General features: G+C 37.0%; 1 protein-coding gene across 2 annotated transcripts; it reads right to left on the bottom strand.

Moving 5' to 3' along the window:
• Positions 1-182: 182 nt before the first annotated feature.
• LOC129777770 (serotriflin-like) lies at positions 183-21369 on the bottom strand. 2 transcript variants are annotated; one of them, XM_055784249.1, is made up of 7 exons: positions 20790-21369; positions 13758-13878; positions 13088-13228; positions 2062-2207; positions 1440-1640; positions 652-741; positions 183-521 (listed from the first exon to the last, which is right to left on the bottom strand). In XM_055784249.1, exons 2-7 carry the CDS (start codon positions 13785-13787, stop codon positions 359-361), a joined length of 771 nt encoding a protein of 256 aa, XP_055640224.1. In that variant the 5' UTR covers positions 13788-13878; positions 20790-21369; the 3' UTR covers positions 183-358. The 2 variants fall into 2 exon arrangements, with proteins under 2 accessions (XP_055640224.1, XP_055640223.1); XM_055784248.1 differs by having other exon boundaries at positions 13088-13224.
• Positions 21370-21878: the final 509 nt, after the last annotated feature.

The raw sequence follows: 21878 nt of genomic DNA, 5'->3' as shown, positions 1-21878 counted from the left end.
CCGTTTTAACTAACTCTGACTCTCCAGTGTTGACGCGATAGATGCGCTGCATCCTTAGTGTTTTGCTCTGCTGATAAGGATCGAAAAAAGGGTGCTCAAGCCATTTGATGCTGCGAAGGTGGAATTCCGTTAGCAGTACGGCAGGTACGATAGGGAGTTTTCGGTCCAATGTTCAGTAACAATTTTCGTACAAAAAAATGTACATACTTTGTATATCAACTAACAATTTTCAGCGGTTAACTTAAAAGCAACTCTAAACAATTATTCTTCAAAACAGCTGAATGACTGAACTTTATACATATGGCACAACGAGTTGAAAATGACACTTCTTATGATGAAAATGCATGGCTTCCTTCCGTCAATCACGTATCTTTCCCTGGCAGGTACAGGTGGCCATGCAGCTTCGCTGTCGCTCCAAACCCTCCGGCGTAACCGTATTGCACAACCAGCCCGGCCAGGTCTTATACAGCTCTCCGCAGTTTGCCCACAGATCCGCCGAACTACAGGTATTGGTACATAATCTGAAAAAAAAATAATAATACAAGAACCGAGATCACACAATCAGTGGGAGGAACAGTGTCCAGTGTAATAAATTCGACAAATTTATGATTGGTGTAACAACTAAAGCGTGAAACACAAATGAAAACTCACTTGATTTTTTTCGAGTGGCAATGCTGATGACAAGAACCGCATGGTTTACCTCGCTTATATGGCATGCCCAATTTGTCTTCGTGGTTTCCGCTGAAAACAAACGAAACCGGTATAGTGCAAACTGCATTTTGAACTGAAACTCAATCAGCAGAAACACTTCATCAAGCACCTGCCGAAAACTGAACAGAGCAAATGGAGCGTAGGATTTATCATTCAATGCAATAATGTTGTGTCACTGCTCGATTTGTTACAAACATTATAGTTACAAAGTGAAATGTTGTCCTTAAGGATATGTTGAAATATATCTAGATCAGGGGTTTTCAGATATTTTTTTATGGCAGAGCACTTTTTATAGAAAAAATATTTGACGGAGCATTTGCATTTTTTAATCAATAAAACAAATCCTATTTGCATTGACCTTACCACAAATCTATTTCAGCTACACGACATCTGACCCGGAGCAAACAAGATACATCATTATATGCCCAGTGAAATTAAATTAAAGAATGTTTTTTTTTTCAAAATGGGTTTTCAAGTGGAAGCATTTGCTATAACTTCGCGGAGCACAAATTTCCCGCGAAGCATCATTTGAAAACCCCTGACCTAGATCATCCGATCGAAGGTTCAATTTTTCCGGTAAATGTCCTAAAACCGAAATCTTCAGTGAAGTAAAAAATATATTCTCGAAGTACATAGAGATTAATATGAGAGCCAAAGAAATGATGAATACTAATCTATAGACTTTTTACACCTATATCAAATTCATGGCCTTCAGAATGGGTACTCACATAGGACAGTAATTGCACACGTAGTTGAAGTACGGCTTCCCTCGGGGGCCTCCGCGAGCACATTTCGCCAAACCGCAACCAACTTTATGTGTCGCCGCCCACACCATCTGCGTATAGTGTCCAACCGCCACTAGATCATTCTTATGCGACCCATATGTGAAGTTCTGTCTCTCGAGAAACCACGTTCGCAATGCAAACAACCTATATATACCGGAAGAGTTATTTGTAACTAACATTTTAAGTTGACACGCGGCAAACCGCAGAAGAGATTGGAGGGGTTCCAGGTGTTTAATGTCTTTCTGTTGCTTCTCACTCTCTCAAAGATGCTCTCTAGTGACAGTGAAAAAAGTAGTAATCATCTCAACACTATTTTACGAGTCGCGTTTACATTGATGAAACTAATCTGACGGATTTACGAGCTACACGATGATAGCTACAAAAGGCGCACCTCCAGTTTAGTGAACCGTATAATTTTACATTTGAGTTTTTTTTTTTGCGTGAAACGTTTACCGGAATTATTGTCTTCAATGTCACCGTTGTTGCATTTGATTGACGTTGGTCATTTTTCATTCGTCATAATAAATGAGCTTTCAGATTATGTCACCCACAGATAACTACTTACCAGGGAACTTTATGTGTAGACACGAATATGTTCTGACCGCAAGCCCCATAGTTGTCGATCCAACGACCTTTCGGACTGTCGTGAGTTAGCAAACGACACTGGTCCGCCCACTTCTGAGCCGATCTAGCCGCTCCATGGTGCCACTTCTGAAAATGCAGAACAAGTTGGAAACATTCAGCAGCTATGATAGACCCGCACACGATAACATAGATGATAACTAGCATTTCTGCCAAACGCTGGAACAAAAACACGTGTTTCATGCAAATCAATACCGGAAGGTGTCTTCGGCGGCTCCCATAAGATGGTTGTATTCGCTCAAGAAACACCTTATGATGCGGCAGAAATTATCAGATAATCTGTGAGATCATCGGCATTCGCAGAAATTTTTTGAGTGTCCCTACGAGTGCAAGCAGATTTCATAATTCAGCCATTTCATGCCAAACCGATATAGTGGTTCTCAGATTTTCGTGAAAAGTAGTAGTTTTGTTCCTTATCGCAAAATATTAGACCCGCATTTTATTATTTTTTTCCTGAGGGTGCTCATTTCCATTTTAGGGTGGTTCGAAAAATCAGAATCTTCCAAACATGTATTTTTTCAAAATTTATAGCTTTTGAACTAATGGACCGATTTAAATGATCGACATATCAACATCTTTTTCGAAAAAAATATCATACTTGTGAAAATAATGAGTGTTGTTTTCGTGTTATTGGTTGTATTTGTTTTTTTATAGTTTACTCGGTTAAAGTTAGAATGGGCCATATTTTTTACATGACATATCCAATAATCAGAGACGCGTTTTCTTTTTGTTTTGACGTAGGTATACGTCTATCCGGAAGATATAGGGAATAAAATAAAAATCTAGACATTGAACAAGTAGGAAAAGGTTAAAGACTTCAAATGCTTATAATTCGAGCATAACTTAATAGATCACAAAAATGTTGGCATCAATTGATAGGAAATATTTCCACGCAACTATCACAAAGAATAACATTTTATTTTCATTGAGATAAACAATTGAATAATTGTGAAATGACAAGCATTATCCAAATGCGCTATATGCCTTGTTTTGATTGGTTCAATTTGTGCTCCTCAAGTTGTTCCGACTAAAAGGAGCAACTAGAGCAACAGCGAAATACAATTTGATTACATCAATATTACTGCGAAAACAATCGTAGCAATCCACCGCATTTATCGTTCTTCCAAAGCAAATGAGAAAAAAAGAGAAGGGAAAAATTATGTCGTAAGCCACACCTAATGTATTTCTCCAGCCAGCCAGCTAAATTTTGCACCAGTGTGGTTGTTTTTTTATCCCATTTATTTATTTATTAGGCTCATTAGCATTTTATCTGTAACAGAGCCGGGTTTTATCGTGTACATGTACATATGTTTATGTTTCTATAAATTGTCAATTACACAGTAGTAGTAGTATCCATTTAGGCGTTAGGTTTTTCTGTTCCATTACATTATGGTAAATTACACTGTAGTAGCCATTTAGGCGTAAGGGTTTTCTATCTGTTCTTCCATTATTCAGCAGACGGGACAGCGTAGACAGTTGATATTGATCATTGTTGGGTTATTTATAGAACAGCAGCCCGATGTTTCTTGCAGAGCAGAGCAGTTTTATGGATGAATCGATCTTTGTTCCACCGTGGATCAATTTCCATCGCTGATGATTGTTGCGTGGATGTAGTTATTCTATAACAACACAAAGATGGTAAATTGAGGGCCCTGAGTTTGAACTCACGATCGATCGCGAGCGATCGCGAACGCGTAACCAAGTGGCTACGAAGACCCCCCAGTGTGGTTGTATCGCATTGTATCACATTGCATCGCATACTCTATCCAAGAGAAACAAGCAAATGAAGACATTCATTGAATATTCGCGTCACTCTAGTCATAATCGGTCGCTTACGAGAGAGTTTACAATTAACGTTTTCTTTTTATATTGAACTAGCTGACCCGACGAACTTCGTCCCGCCCAAAATAGCTTTTTTGACTTGAATACTTTCAGACATCCACGTTTTCTTACTAAGTGAACATTAGTGAGTCCAATCACTTCATTTCATTGATTGATTACCCTTTGACCCTTTACAATTTCCTTATACTATAAATTGTCTAGTACTTCTACAAAAAATCGTCCTTATAATATAAAATTATTTTCAGACACAATTCTCGTTCAAGATTCTTCAAGCATTTGGAAATAACATGTTTCTCCGTTGCATGAAATACATGTTTGATACAGAGAATATTACAAAATAAAGACAGCTCAAATCGGACAATTCGTTCCTCGGGTTTAGGGCACAGCGACACATTTGGCCTAGAAGATATAGGAATGCGTTATTCGGTCTGAAAATCCTTCTCCATTTTCGAACAAAAATCAATTTCGTTAGCGCCAACATCAAATGGACTAACAACGCTTAGCTAATTGTAGAACATATGGGAATTCAATCTTTCGATTTTTCTACGGAAAGAGACGAGTACAACAAAATACAGGAAGCTAAAATCGGACCATCTCTTCTTCGGGTTTCCGCTTACCAACAGGTTTTACCTTACATTTTTATTTATATAGATATAAGATATGGAAATGCGTTATTTCGCCTGAAAATCCATTTCCACTTACGAATAAATATCAATTTCGATAGCGCAAACATCGAATGGATTAACAACGCTTATTATGATGTAATTTTGGAACATGTGGGAATTAAATTTTCCGAATTTTCCGACCTTCCTTCAGAATTTTCCGAAATTTTTTCGGATTTTCTCTCCATTATATTGATCTACGGAAAGAGACGAATACAACAAAATAAAGGAGGCTAAATCGGACCATCCCTTCTTCGGGTTTTCCGCTTACCAACAGATTTTGCCTTACATTTTTATTTATATAGATGCCACAGAAAAACCTTCATCAAATCGATCCTGGAATAAATTTTCTGTCAGGTGAGAAACCAAGATATCAAGAAAAAGTGTTTCGAACTCGCTTATACTGCGATGCGTTGCAATGAATAAAGCAAATTATTTGCAAATAAGTTAAATTTTTCTTCAAATACACCATTTATATTATTGAACAAAATGTATGCAGATGAAAAACTTATCACCTTGTTGCATTTTCAACGAATTTAAACGGAATTTTCTGCCGGCGCTCTAGAATTGTGGTTTTGTTACATGAAAATGACTCTCAAATTAATATCGTACAGTATTGTCAGATACCTTTAGAAGTTTTTGGTTAAGTAAAATATTGCAATAAAATTCCAAGTGCAGCGAAACAAAATATTTTTCATGAATGGCAATATAGTTGTCACAGCCTTATAAAGGATTAAAGGCCGCGTTCTTAGAGCGAAAACAATAGACGAGATCAACTACGAAATACTCGAGCTCGGAAGCAAGATGATAACCCCAATCAATGATCAATGATTAATTGGATAAAAATTTTCAAATCTATATATGACGGATTTCGCACCGACTCGTCCAGATATTGGCATGACCCTCTAAAAATTTAATGAAACTTTCTGGACGTGATTTTTTTTCGGAAATTAGGAATAAAGTGAAGTGTTCGGGCATTTTGATCAATGTTAAAGGTACATTTTAAGATGTATTTTCCATTTTTTGAGTGAACGAATAATGATTATTACGCTGTTGACAGCTGGATGCGTAAATGCTGTCTGAAAAGCGATACCTTGCTGGTGGTATCGATTCTGAAGAAACGGGATGTTGTAGAACGAATTCCAATGAATACTTTGAAACTTTAGGACAATACCAAGAGCGTTACATAAGGGTTTTTGAAAATTCGAAAAATTGCCAAAACTTCGACCATTTTTGTTAAAAATGAGATAGTTTTCATCAAAATTCGCTATTTAAGGGCCTCATAAAAAATCGAAAAAATGAGTGAATAAAAATGGTTATGTAACGCTTTGGATAATTCATTTTTACATGCTGATAGAAAATTTCAGCCAAATCGGTCGAGTAGATCGATAACACAAAAAAACACGGATTCGAAAAAAACGTGTTGAAAATTTAATACAGCAGTACAGCAGTAGTATCCCTTGAGGTGCTCTAACTTTTCAACAAAATCAAATATCGAATAGTCTTTTGAGGACAACATTTTTGAGAGCATGTGCTTCCCAAAAATGCATGAATAAAAATTTAGATTTTTTCGAAATTCCAGACCGGGGTCCCCCCTTTCAAATACTAAAACTCGATTTCCTCAAAATGGTCATCTCAGATTTTTATGAAATGGTAGATAGATGCTAGATGAATATGTGCCCTATTATTCTTCCATACATTAGAGTAATGCGGGGCAAAGGTGCGCACGGGGCAAAGGTGCGCACGGGGCAAAAGGGCGCATTGGGTTTTTTGAAGTAAACGAGCATAAAAATTCGACAACAGTGTATTCGTTTGATACATTATTACACCAGCAGCTCACACATATAAACAAGATACATTTCATGAAAGTGACAAAAAGTTATGAGGTAAAAAGAGTTTTGCGATGTTTTGATCTAATTTTTTCAGTTTTGGAGATGACGATTTACTTACCTCAAATAACTGGAAAGTTCGAAACTACACTGTCAAGGAAACCTTCATTCTATAGTAGATGATGGTGTGTATTCGTTTTTGTGAAAATGTTCAAGAGCTTTTTTTAAAAATTCGATTAGTTCAAAAATTGCTTGTGAGGCAAAGGTGCGCAGTGGCTGTGGCATAAAAGTTCGCACTTGCGTTTTGCTCTGAAAAAAATTATAAAATGTTTTCAATAAAATTTTTAACGGGACCCACAAGAACAAAACTGATTTGAAGAAATGCACTCCAGAAATGCTCAAATGGCCCGACAGAGACTTCGGGAGGGAGTATCGAAGCGTCGGATTGCGGCAGACCTCGGTATTTTTGAATCAGCTCTGAGGAAGAGGCTCATATCAGAAAGTGATTCATGATTCTAATCTTCTTTTATTGACATTTCTACTTCTGCTGGGATGTTTCAGCGAGCACCTGATGGGTAATTACGAGTGAGTAGTCTGAGGATCTGGCGAACCCTTGCAGATCACTGGACAAAGCTTTCTATGTTATGACCCTCGAAGATTTACGACGCCTGGCGCTTAATTTTGCGGAAGACAACGACATCCAGCACGAATTCAACCAAGTTGTAAAACTGGTAGGAAGGGATTGAGCTTCTAGTTTCATGTGGAAACATCGTCTGTCTCTTTGAAACCCACAACAGCACAACGAAGCAACAGCGCTACAAGGCAAAGCGTCGGAGTCCTCAGAACCGTAATCCATGATGAGGAATAAAAATAAATAATTGCTTAAAAATAATTCAAAATGAATTTCAAATGGAAAATGTTTTTAGTTTCACCATACATTCGCGAGTATGGATTACGTACACAAAAATAATTTCTGTGGGAACTTGAGTGTTCGAAATTATTTATATCAATACAATAGAACCCCGATTATCCGCGAAATAGTCCGGCTAGGTCATCACGGATAACTAAAATCGCGGATAATGCGATATACGAGGTGTAAATACGAAAAAAGGATATTTCAGCCTGAAAACTGTAAAGGAATTATTAAACTATCCATCTGGAGGTCATGTGCACCAGTGGTAAAATAATATAAAAGCCATATCCAAAACAAAAGAGCAAGTCTTTAAGTCACACTGACAAATCTTGGGGAGCTCTATAGAATTACTATGGAACTCGCTTTCGTGGATAATCCGCACCGCGGATAAACGGGGTTCCACTGTATATCAATTGTGGGTGGGACGAAGTTCGCTGGGTCAGCTAGTTTGTTAATAAAAACAAATTCTGTTTCAAATGTTGGACATTTTCGGATATCTTATATTGTCAGTTTGCTCCCTCCAAAAAATTTCCTCGTGGTATGTTCGACCATAACATACACTCTTCTCCACCCGGAGGTTACATAACTCGAGAAGATGTATATGGCATATATGACTCCAAACAGTAAACAATACGTGAGCCTCTGAGCGCGAGCCCTGTTTTATGCTGCCTACGCTCAATTTGTGCTGGTTGGGATAGGGTTACCAGAGCCCCGCATACCAATGAAACACAAATTTATGTATAACTCGAGAAATAATAGAGCAAATGGAACCAAAATTGGAATGTGAGGATTTTACAATTCAATAAATGTTACTATGATGGTATGGCACCCCTACCTTCTCTGGAAGGGGAAGGGGGGTACCATGAAAATATCACACATATTTCAACCAACAATATTTCAACGAAACACGACAATTGAAAATTTTCGGAAAACTATGAAGGAAAATGGAAAAATCAGAAAATTGAATTACCATATGTTCAACAATTACATCGTGATAAGCATCATTAGTCCATTTTTGATGTTTGCGCTAACGAAATTGATCTTTGTTCGAAAGTGGAAATGGATTTTCAAGTGGAAAACGACACTCCTATATCTAATAACTATATAAAAAACGGATCGAAAAATGTGTGTGTAATGTGTAAAAAATGTGTAAGCGCAAAGCTCGAAAAATTAATCGTCCGATTTGAGATGCCTTCATTTTAATCAGTTCAGTATCAAACATTCATTCCATGTACCGGTGGAACATGTTATTTGCAAGTGATGGAACATCTTGAACGAGAAGTGTGTCTGAAAATAATTTGATATTATTATGACGGGTTTTGATAGTAGTACTAGGAAACTTATGTTCGATTAGAAGATCAATCAATGAACAGTTATGCGAATGGACCCATGAACATTCGCTTAGAAAGAAAACGTGAATGTTTGAAGGTATTGATAACAAAAAACAAATTTTGGGCGGGACGAAGTTTGCCGGGTCAGCTAATTTCAAATATTTGTATCCCCCTCCCACTAAACAGCCATTTTATGCGAAACCGATATCTCAGATTTTCGTGAAAAGTGGTTTTTTTTATATTATAAGTTTTATAAGTTTTGTTCCTTATCACAAAATATTAGAGCCGTATATTTTAATGTTTTTGTTAGGGTGCTCATTTCCATTTTAGGGTGATCCAAAAAATATTTTTTTTCACTTTTTTTCCAAAAATGATTTTTTTTTTGAATTCATAACTTTTGGACTACAATGCCTATTGCAATGATCAACATATCAAATTAAAGTAAATTCACAAATAATCCTTTTTGGAAAAAGGTTACACTTGCAAAACATTTGGATTTTATTTTTGTAATTGTTGATTGTATTTGTTTTATGTCGTTTTCATGGGCGCTATATTTTTCTATATTTTTTCTTGCAAACTGAGGTATCTTTACATAACCGTTCTGAAAAAAAAGGTCAAAAATCTTTTCTCGTTTAACCTTACATTTTAGAGATCGGGTGTCTTAGAGAAGTTATTCGGAATGTTGATCCCGATAATTGTACGTTTTCGTTTAAACTCTTGCTAAATTAGAATAAAACTTATCAAAACTAACTTTTTTTACTTGCGAGACAGCTGAGTTTTGTCTTCAGAAAAATTGTAGAACGAACAATTCTATGAAACTTTGTCGAAGATACATAATTTCTTTCTCTTAACTGTGTCTCTTGGAAGAGTATCTTAAAACTCGTTTTTTAGCTTAAGTTCCATCTAAATTACATTATATCAACTCAATATGTTGCACAAAGTTATAGGTCACATTAAAATACACAACTTTGCTGAAGACACTAATAGTTTTTAATGACAACATTTCGACAAACAGTGGTTACAAAGAAAAAATATCTGGTCGTGTATCCGGTTCCATGCTGCTCGCTCTCAGCTCTCTAGAGCACTGAGAGCACAAGGCAGACAATCGAATATCCCCGTCCGGGATATCTTAGGTAGCCGGGATCCTGATCTTCTGCTTCATCTATACCTGTTCCTCAGAAACGCCGATGTCAACGTTTAATGATGTTTCCTTCGTTGTGTCCCCGTTTCATATCCCTCCTATCCGATCGATAAACTTTTACTTAGTCGCGGCAATACATACACACACTCTTTACAGATGCACGGGCCGAAGGTTGTGCAGTCCACTGATCATTCAACAAGAGCCAAAGGTTGTACCGCTCATGACAACTCTACACGAGCTGATGTTTGCGCCGGCTAGTGACCATTCTATCCTGGATTCCTCGAGTCGAGAAAAACGCACCACGCTAGATATGGGGTACAGAATAGGGGGGCGTTGCTGATTAATGGTCAGCTGCATCCCAATAGGAAGTATCCCGTGTCGGGCACACGTACAGAGCATTGAAGACTGCAACATACCAATTATGAGAACACTTGTAATACTAACCTCGAGCCAACCGCGAGTAATCGGTTACATATCACTAACATAGTTGTAAGCAAACATTGTCGAAATATTGAACTCCCGGCCCCGTTAGGCTGACGCCATATGAGCCTTAATAAAATATATATTTTGGATAAAAAAAAAAGAAAAAATATGTCACTTTCTATTACTAAATTATTGAAAAAAGGGCACGTGCATCCATACCGAGCGTAATTTTTTTTCGTAAATGTTTGGAGTATAACGCATACTATTTTTCGAACTCGGGAACTTTCAAGAACATAATTTTTTTATGTAAATTTTTGCAGCGCTATTTACTCCATATTTTAAACTTTTTTTCTTCGTACTTCATTCACAATTCGATTTATGTTTCTAGTTCGCTATCAGAGCTCAAATCTGAGTTATTTTGCAAAAGTTTAATTGCATTTGGTGGAAGAAATAGGATTTTCTTTGATCATTACCTTCGCGAGCTGTTTATCAGAGGGTCGATGCAATAAGCAATCTTACGGAAATTGATTGTTGACCACTATGCAAATTGAAGTTTGAAGATTTACAGCAATTATATTATTAGAAAAAAAGTAACATTTTACATTTATAATTAAATAATGTAACATACATTGAACTTTTTCTAGATCGAATCTCACGGAACTTTTATTTCTTCACTCTTCACTCTTCACTGTGCTGCGAGTCTTATATTTTGCGATAAAGAACAAAACTACAAATTTTCATGAAAATCTGAGCACCACTATATCGGTTTGACATGGAATGGTTGTATATACAAATAACGATTTGTAAGGATATCATCTGAATTGGTTCAGTAGAAAAAAAAAAGGAAAAAATGATTTCTCGGAACACCGGTTAACTTTGAAGAATCAAAACTCAAAAACGACAAAAATCAAATATCTGATTTTTTAGGATATGTTATGTAAAAAATACCTCAGCTTTCAAAAAAATGTAGCTCCCTTTAGTCCAAAGCCATGTAAACATTAGCTAGCTAATTAACTTGATATATTGATATGTCGACCATCTGTGTCGGTCAATAGTTCAAAAGTTATAAATTTTTGAAAAAAGTCATTTTTGGAAAAAAAAAAAAAAAAAAAAAAAAAAAAAAGGGAGAAAAGTAGACCCTTAAGAGATGGGTGAGGAGTATCTAACCACCATAGATTCATTTATTGCACCCTAAAACCTCCACATGTCAAATTTCATTTCATTTGTTCGATTAATTCTCGAGTAATGCAGAAATTTGTGTTTTATTTGTATGGCAGCCCCCTCTTAGAGGGGCGGGGGGTGTCTAACCACCATAGAATCATTTACTGCACCCTTAAATCTCCATATGTCCAATTGGATTCATTTGCTTGATTAATTCTCGAGTAATGCAGAAATTTGTGTTTCATTTGTATAGCTGTCGCATGTCGAAATATAAATAAAAGCATAGCCATTCGGCTGTAGTTCTGTGCGCATGGTATCTAAGGAATTTCTCGTGAAATTTAGTTTATTCAATCTGATATGATAGACAAATCATCAGTTTGGACGACTGCTCACATATTATAGGAGAAGTGAACAGATATTTTGTTCAATCTCGCGATTATTTAGCATAGATATTACTTTGATGTTTGGGGGCAAAGGGGTCATAGATGCATAACGACTTACAATGTTCTGTTTACTAAAGCTAATATACCTCATCACATTCTGCTCTTGAAGAGGTTCCTTTTGTGGCTTCGGCCCTGGAAAATATGCCATTCGAACTAAACCAAGCCTCATTATGCGGAACATTATGTGTTTCTTACAACGTTTTTGTACGCATGAGAAAATTTAAATTGAGTCTCTAGATGAATAGACCAAGCTTATTTCATACAATACGAATATGATTTGAACAAATTTGCGAGTGACCACTTTACCACCAAGTAAAAAAAAAGTTCGATCTTTCACCTTATTTTTAATGATGAAAAATGTACTATTTTGAATTTTTATAGTAAAAGCCGTATGCTATCTTGAACAACAAGGAGTTGAACTATAATATTCTTAGAAAAACGAGAACTGTAGCGGTATGTGGACGCTGGAAATGTGTATATTCCTTAGGGTGACCACTATGCCCCCACTTCCCCTACCTGAAAACCGGAGAGATGCTACTTTCGTTATCGTTATTATTTTCTGTTTATCGATACCTAAATAGGCGCACCTACCTCAACTCAAAATAGAAGAAATCCACTTCTTGTGCAGTCCAGATCATGTCATAAATATACCACTGAAACAATTTGTTCGACAGGTTGAGTAACAAATGTGAAATTGCCTCCCGCTCACAATAGATCAACGATCCAGTGTCGGGTCATGTGCAGCTGCTGCAGCTCGCTGTGTGATATCCTTCCCAATATGGAAACCTACCCGGCACTCCAGCCCAAACTACATACCACTATCAATGCCGGTGTCAACACTCCTGAGGTGATTTAGTGCCTTTTGCTTGTCGAACAGCGCGTTTCAACCCGCACAAAGTCGATAATTTTCCTTCGACCAAGCTCTGGCGCACCCCAAAATTAATCAAATGATGGAAAGAGAGAAGATGCGAAAAGATCCTAAACAAACAGCTGCTTCTGAAACCGCGGTGCGATTCTTTATGATATTCAGGTCATCTAAACAGGCAGTTTGTCTTCCCACTCCCAAATACACTTATGTAGATATGCAAATGAGCGTGAAAAAAATTCGCGAATACAAACCAATTCATCGCTGCTGAATCACGTCTGCTCACAGAAATAAAACAACAGAATGGGTTCAGAAAAAAAAAATTGGTCTTATACTTACCATGCTCAGCATATTGGACGCCGGCGGCACCACTTTGGTACGGAAGAAATCATGCAGCACGACGATACGCCGTTGAACTTTACGCGTTCGAGGTGATATCACTTTTGTCGGCAGCTTGTCTCCATACAGTCTGGGAACTGCCTTTCGAGGACGGTTTAGTCAACGACGATGTGGTTGGCCGTTGTTGGTTGTCGGTTGGGGAAGAACATTGATCATGAGGAATGAAGTAAAAAAACGATAATAATTTTTGGTTCTTCTTTGACGCGTTTACGATCAACATCTTCTGATCGTTCTGTTCCGAGAGTCGAATAGGAATCGTGATGAAACTCCGATGATTTTTACACTTTTGTTATACGTTTGACATCTGAAAACTATTTGTTTTTCTTCCTAAACTCATGTAACTTTGTATTTTTACAAGTTTCTGACAGATTCTTTAATTCGTGTCCGTCTATCAGCGACAAATACTCATTTTCTCCGATCGTGTTTTCATCGAAGAGCTGTGGATCACCAAAAAAATCTCTCTCGCATATCTATCGCACGTGAAATCAGTAAATCTCATCACGTCCCATCCGACATGCACGAAATGCGTGTTGTATTTTATGATGATGTATTATTTCAGTTGGAAGAATGTCTCTATAAAAATAATAATATGCTACTAATATAAACTTACGTCTGTCAAACCTCCAACTGTACGAAACATTCATACCGATCGTGAGAAGAATGATTAGACAGCTGAATTTGACCATTCTATAGCATATATTTAGCGCACTGGAACGTATCTTCGAATACACCTGGTAATTGAAAGAAAAAAAAAACAAAATATTAATGCCCACCGAATCCAATGCGTTGATTTAGGTGTTATGATGATTATGTGCAAAAACAATATTATCGGTTAGAACACACCTTTACCAAGCCCACCCATGTCAACTTCCTAGACATTTGATTAATGCCACGATTTCCATCGATGACAATATTCCAATAGTTTTTCGCGTGTTTTTGCAGCTTCATGTACTCGGAGAAATACCGTCACCGAGGGTGCTGGTAAGCGAGGAAAAGAAACGGTTCTCAAGTGTCTCAATAAATTATTTTAATGGGCAATTAAAAAAACATCCGCAATCGTTAGGTGGTGTGGAAGCGTTTCAGGGACTTCATCTTCCCACCAATGCAGACAAGATAATCGCACTTTTATTAAATTATGAGAATGAGAAATCCATTACCCTGCGCTCAATGGGCAAATTGCGGATAACCCAGACTTTGTGTTCGACTGACTCATACGAACGGATAAATATTCTTGATAGAGTGGGACTCCGGCTCGAGATATTCAGAATACACTTATTTTTCAATAATAATTTTTACTATGTTCACCAGATAATATAGTACAAACGCTGAAGGCTTACGAAATTTCAATAGTCATATTTTTCAAAAAATGTACTACCTATTTGGACATGGATGAACCTTCAACCATTATTGATAAATTAATACAATTGAGGGGCTTAGAATGCAAGGGGTGTAAGTGACTTGATCGATTTCTCTTCATCAACTTTTTATTTTGTTAATAATACAACTGCAAAAACGTTCCAATTTAAGTTTGCTATACAATCCGATAGATGAGGTTCTGACCTATCTTCCACATTTTCAAATACAGCTGGTACAGTATTTGCAGCTAAGTTATGACCAAAAGAGAGAGTCGATGTAGAGAAATCGATCAAATCACTTACACTCCTTTCATTCTAAACCGTATAACTGTTTCGTATAACTCGTTAATTATGTTCTCTACTGGTCGTTGTGGTTCATCAGTGCTAAAAAAAATAAACAGTGGCCGAATCGGGAGTCCCTTCTTTGGACACCATCGAAAATGGTGGTCATAAGCCGACCCCCATGGTGTTGAACCGACCCTCTATTTTTTGCAGCGAATCTACGCCCAATTGGCCCGCAATGATATACACCTCAATCATATAGGTAATGGGTTAAAATAACTGGCGAAAGACAAACGAACATAAACTTTTTTTTGAAATGAAAAATATGAATATATGGATATTGGGTGAAAGGACTTTAACAGCGGAAGTCAAATATCGTATTCGGATGCCATTTTGGAAACAAAGATGTTGGCTTCCGGTTCATTGAAAACGGTCCTAAAAGACTGGAAATGGAGGTAATGGAGTGGAGTTAGACAAATCAAGTGTTAGAGGCGAAGATCGTGTGATAGCGAAATGGCGGTGGTGAAAGAGCACATGCCATACGAAAATGGAAATGAATGCAACGTCAACGTCAACGGTCAACGCTCAACACTCAAAGCTCAACGCTCAACGCATCATCAATAGCATTTGCACAATGCCAGTGTCGGTTCCCGTTCCCAAATATATCTTATATATAAAACATAGTTTTCCCCACGTACGTAAAACTCATCATCACAGGAGAACGGCTGATCATATTCGAGTCGTCTATATATCGTTCACCCCTATTCTGTATTTCGATCGATTCGAAATATTTCGGACGACTTGATAAAATTCCATTCTGTATTCCGTTCGGGTTGTTTTTGCATTTCGTTCGATCGGTTTCTCTTCGAACATTAAATGAGCAAAACGTTCGAAATAGGGAATGCGAAATTATAACTGAAACGAAGTAACGATTTCGAACGGAATGGAAATCCGTCGGAATACAGAATAGAGCTGATTGTGTCTGTCTCCATCCAAATTATTAAAATCGAAAAAGTCGACTACGGATATGTTCTGCAACGAAACTGCCTTTTGATCCGCGTGAGGTGTTGCCTAAAAGTTATTCAAATAAATCGGGAAGTTGATAAAACATATAGAAATAAAATGTTATTTATTCAGCGAAGTTTGCTCATTTATTCAATTAAAAATGATTTGGCGTTCGTATGCCGGGATTTAATTCTAGAGCGGATCAACGGTTCTGAATAAAATGCTAGTTTTCTGTTACTATCGATCTACTGATTCAAATTACATTTTGTTTGACCTACATGTGATTGGCTCAAACGCTTATTTGCAAAGTATATAAAAAAGTTGAGTTCAACCAAATTCGAAAAGTGTTCCATGAAATCACATGCTATGCTATTAAAGTGGCATTACTTATTATCTATCGAATGTGTGTTCAGAAGAATCATATCGAGAGGAAACGTGTATGTTCGAAATAATTTTAAAAAAAAACAAAATTATGGGCTAGACAAAGTTCGCGAGTCAGCTAGTTTAAGGTGTTAAAAGAAAATACTCATAAATTCGACTAGAAAGTATTCGCATATCGAAAAATACCCGAAAACAAACATTTTTTTTTATTTCTTTATTTTGTAACTGTCAATCCCAGTGATCCGAGTTTTTCTGACGAAAAGCCCAACCAACACGGGGCTCAATGTCAACACGGTCAACACGCAGACACAAACAGACACGCGTATATGCACACACACACACACACATGCACACAAACGCAAAAAAACATGCTTCAGCACGTTCCCAGTAGTTGATTGAAGGGGTCTAATAGCACAATCAAATGCGTTCCCTCAATGTTGTGAATCAGATCCTATCTCATCAAGGGATGCAGCATCATTGTAAATAAATAAATGCGTTCCCTCGGTAGTAAACGCCGCCCAATGAGCAAAGCTTGTTTGAGCCATTCAATGCAAGCGCCAGGGTTGCCATAATAAAATCTGTGTTTTTGGTCTCAAAAAATCTTTTTATCTTAGTTTTATCTCAGAAAATCTGTATCAAAATCTGTATTGAATGTATAAGTTTAATTTCTAAGCATAATCTTAGCTTTAGTATCCAATCGATGATAATTATTATGAATTTGACGATGTTAATGGTATCCACGTAGAAATTCGCATTCACTGTGCTTCAGTAGGAAAAATAAAAACAGTGTTATTTATTTATTGTAAAGCTAGCCGATGACACATATTTTTGCATCATTTCACCTTAGACTGAACATGAGAAAGCAGTAATACACGCTACATATGAATACCAAACTGATTCTCAATCTGACTGATTCGAATGCAAATGAATATAATTGGTGAGATAGGAAAAATATTATTGAGGATAAGTCATAACTAATATTGGATCGTTATTTTGAAAAATCTGTAAATCTGTATGAAATCCTAATAAATCTGTAATCTGTAAGTACAGATTCTTGGTTCCAAAAAGTCAGAAAAATCTGTATAAATACAGATTATTCTGTAGATATGGTAACCCTGGCAAGCGCCTGAGTGAACGCGTTAAATAACTACGAAACCATAACAGAGGGTTGATTTAGGTCCACCTTTTTTAGATCGGCTCAGAACCACCTCGACTTTTTTGCCATGCATGCCGTGTACTACAAGCAACACGTACATTCAATTTATAATGCTTGTTTTGATGAGCAGACTAGGATTGGACGATCTTTAGAAGAAGATCGATCCTCATGAATAGATTTTCTAAACGGCGTAATGATCGATTCACTGATTAAATCGGTGCCAGAGAATCGATCTTTGCTGAATCGATTTTTTAAAAATCGAATGCCTTTTTCCCAATTTATTTACTTATTCTATATAAATGATGTCTTTTCTTTAAACACTGAATAAACATTTCACACCTCTATTAGAGCATGAGAGGCGTTTTATTTTAATTCTTAGCATGGAGGTCACAAAAAACTTGGAATCCACAAAAAAAAATATTCCCGGAGCATTCATCTTGTACCGTCATGGAATCGTTTAAGTAAAAATAAATCAATTGAACGTTATTATTAGAAATTCAACAACTGATATTCATCCAGAACTCCGCTGGCGATAATCCTATAGAATACAACTGTACCATACGTCTGGAATTTAGTGGAAATCTTGGTAGTAACGTTTGCATTAAAAAAATGGACTTTCGTATGGTGATGAAAAAAACTAAGACAGATAATTGAGTTTGATAAATTTCCCATGGAAGGTAATTATATTAGCTTAATTGCAAAAAATAATCTACACCCTTGCGAGCGCCCTTCCGGTAGTTAACTGGAACATGAAACATTCGCCATGGCGGACGAAAACATGCGAGTAGGTATGTTTCTGAGTTCTTTCTTCGTTTTATTTATCAATTTCTTCTCAGTTGACGCGACAAAATTGTTGGAATAGATCTAACGCTTCAGGTTTACCCAGAAATTTTCCAAGGGACGCAGTTGGGGGACGTTGGGCGGGTTCGCCGACTTGAGTACCACGCAGCGCACGCAGCGATGTAGCCACTTTTCCCTGGATCTTCCTCTTCAGCATCCTTTGGAGCTACTTATCGCTCAGGGTCGTCGGCCGTCCGGAACCGAGCTTTCTTTCGATGCTCTGATTGTTGTCCAATAGTGCCAAGATGTTGTAGATGCCGGAACGGGCGTATCCGGCGCCCACAAAGGGTCGCACGATGTCCGTTTTCGACGCGGCTGGGTACTGTTCTTTGAACGCGCACATTTCCGAACGGAGTAGCTTCAGTGTTTTCGCCATCACGGTTAGAGTTCGACTGACAGAGTTGTCAATTTTTTTGGGTTACTATAATTGATGCTACATAGATAGTTTCATCAGTGCGTGTGAAGATAAATCCATGAAAAATCTGCAATTTTTTTAATACAATCGTGAGTCTCAGTTCAAGGAAAGAACGTTTCGGCTGGACCTGATGTCACCATCAAATTTCGTCAGAATTTTCACTGTCAGTCACATGTTTTGTAATTATCAAACTCACAAAACAGCTTCTCCTTAGTGCACGACCACTAATTTGAGAACCTTGCAAGCAATGAGATTGAAATGAATGTTTTATAATTTCGACCTGCTATCTGCACTTATTCTAAATCAGGTAAATAGGGTTACTACTCATGTATTCATCTAATATCTCCTCAAATTCATCTTATTCGTAGCAAATTTCGAATAAAATATGAAATAATGTGAAAATATAAGAAAGGCACCCATCTTACATATGCTTCCTCATATTATGTGTATATTTCAAAATTCGCTATTCATGACTAAATTGTTGTATAACTATCTATGATCTATTCATAAGGTTATCCAAATCTGGTTCCAAATCAATGGTTCCCCGAACTTTTTAACACACCCAGCAAAGTCTTGGAAGCTATGAACCTCACCACGAAGAACATGCTTCATCAACTCGTTCTACTGACGCGTGGAATGAATAAGCTGACAAATAAGTTTGTTCCGCCTCCAAATATTTCAGAGTAATTCGATGGAGTTCGATTGCTGAAGAATTGATAAACAGGATAGCAATATCATCAGGTTCTAATTCTTGTTTCGTCTTGGGCAATTGTCGAGCCACAAAATTACGTTTTTGAAATCAAAATTTGTGAAATTATTATTAATTATTATTTGAGAATTTATTATTATGTTTGGTTAACTGCAGTCAGCTTTAAGCTTTCAGGTTACGGTTTCTCGCAAAATATATGGTTTTACAAGCTTATACAATAATATAATTACATGACATAATAGAAGTTCTCCACACTTCAAAAAACGTTTTTTTGGTACCTTTTCAAAATCGAAAAAAAAATTATTTCTTCAAAGCAACAAACTAGTCTTGAACAAAATTTATTGGAGTTTTCAAAACTACTTTTCGATTTGCGTTTGTTTTGTTGAATTATTCGTCATTAAACAGAAATATCTCTGTATGTAAATCAAATCAGAGGAATCAAACGAAAGGTGTTTGATGAGGCTAATTGGACTTGCCATTGAGTTGGTAAGCAAAAAATGGTGTTGGTCTACAAAATAGTTTGAAAAAACAGAAAGAAATAAACTTTTTATTTTTTCTCGATATTTTTGTCGATATACACACATCCAGATTAAAATTTATAGCTAAAAGTTATAGCTTCAAAATGACACGACATCTCATCTCTATCCGTTGATTTTTCACAAAGTTACTGCATTTCAAAAATCACCTCTCTCTTTTTTTTGTCGAGTATGTGTACTAAAAATAGTATTTTATTTGTAATGAAAAAAATCGGCAATTACTTTTTGGGGAACCCAATAGTTTTCAGAACCCATTTTCACTTGACAGCTAATTCAGCTGTTGAACCCCCTTAAAACTTTTTTGACATTTGTGATGTTCGAGATGAATACCTGCAAAACATGACGACGAGTAACATAAACGAGAAAGTTTGTTCACTGGTTTGAATCTCCATCAAAATTCACAACTTAACATTCAGAAATTCACAACGAACAAAAGTCATTTAATGCACTTGTCGAACGAGAACATAGATAATGTGATTGTTTCAGATCCTCATTCATATTCTGGGACCTTATATTGATGTGTTGAGGACATTCTCATAAAATTCAATGAAGAATCCGGTTGGTTTTCATGATTATCATTTACCTCTTCACGACCATCTTACAAGCGCATGTACCAAACATGAACATTACTTTGAAATATAGACTTATCTCTCTAAACTTGCTTCATCAATTCCAGTGCTTCGATGAAAGTTGTTACTAGTTTGGAATAGACATGGTCTAACAAATACGCTCACAAAACTAATTTCCACCAATACCAATTATTTGTTAGTCATGAATTTTAAACAGACCGGATGTAACTTACGATTCCTGTTTATTTTAGAACGCACATTGTTTTGGAACAACCCGAACCGCCATTCATAAATACACAAGTGGTTAGTAATTTTCCACATTTTTATTTTTAAGTTGTTTAGTAGTAAACTGCTACTGTGACACAATGTAACTATGAATAATAATAGAACTTACCTAATCGAATGGAAACTTTTATGTCATAAATTTACAGATGTTCGCATTGTTTATGTTCAAACATATACTGGCTATCCTTTTTCGGGCGCGTAGTTTTCACAGCAGGATTAATAATCTGGGTTGACTAAGCGCTAACGCTTACTCACTCCAAACAAATCATAAATGCTCTTCGAGTTGGTTGATGAACTTTCAAGATTGTCTACCATTTAGATACTGTTAAAACTTCTGACTTTTCACTCGATCGCCAAGCAATCTCGTGCTCTTAGCTGTTTGTAACTCACAGCCTAAATAAATACTCATATGTCTGGCACATGCAACCACTTACGATATAATTCAAATCAACATTTATTCAAAACACGAGACTAATAAATAACCTGTATCAACAACAAATATTCTGCTAATCACTCACTTTATATTTATATTGCAAATCTTTTTCCGACATTACGTAGTCGCTGGGCGCAAACCGAACTGGTTAGTCACTCGTCAACACAACACAAAACACAAACCCAAGAGGACCACCGCAAATTGGACTTTTGGTGTGAAACCGGCAAACGCAGAACTCAAGCGTCCGAACCGAGGCACGTTTCGCTGTAAACTGATTTAAATATGAAATCGCATTAGAGCAAGATAATGCTGCCGGCTTTTCTACAGATTCTGAATGTGTAGCCATAAATTGTGATGCAGAGAGCGAAAACGCTTGCGCCACGCGCGAATTGGCACCAGCCAGCGCGCGAGCGCGAAACTGGGAGGACAACAATCAGCGAGAGAAATTTCACATCCTCTCGGAGGATATGGATGCTGGACCATCAATGGAGAAAACTGTCGCGGGTAGGTGAAAGAGAACAAGGACAAGTGATCAATCAAACACTAAGAAGATCGAAGATCGAAGATAAGGGGCCGTCCACATACCACGTGAAAAGGAAAAGCATGTTTTTGGACACCCACCTCCCCCTCCGTGGACAAGCGTGGACATTGCCTATACCCCTCCCCCTGTTGTCCACGTGGACATTTCTCCAGTTTTTGGGAAAAATCTATTTTTTCGCTTAAATTGATTTTTTTTTCGCTTAAATTTTTTCGCTTAAATTGCAT

This window comes from Toxorhynchites rutilus, chromosome 3 (assembly GCF_029784135.1).
Source record: "Toxorhynchites rutilus septentrionalis strain SRP chromosome 3, ASM2978413v1, whole genome shotgun sequence".
NCBI classification, from domain to species: Eukaryota; Metazoa; Arthropoda; class Insecta; order Diptera; family Culicidae; genus Toxorhynchites; species Toxorhynchites rutilus.
The sequence above is the reverse complement of the archived record's forward strand: the minus strand, read 5'-3'. Positions and strand labels throughout refer to the sequence as shown.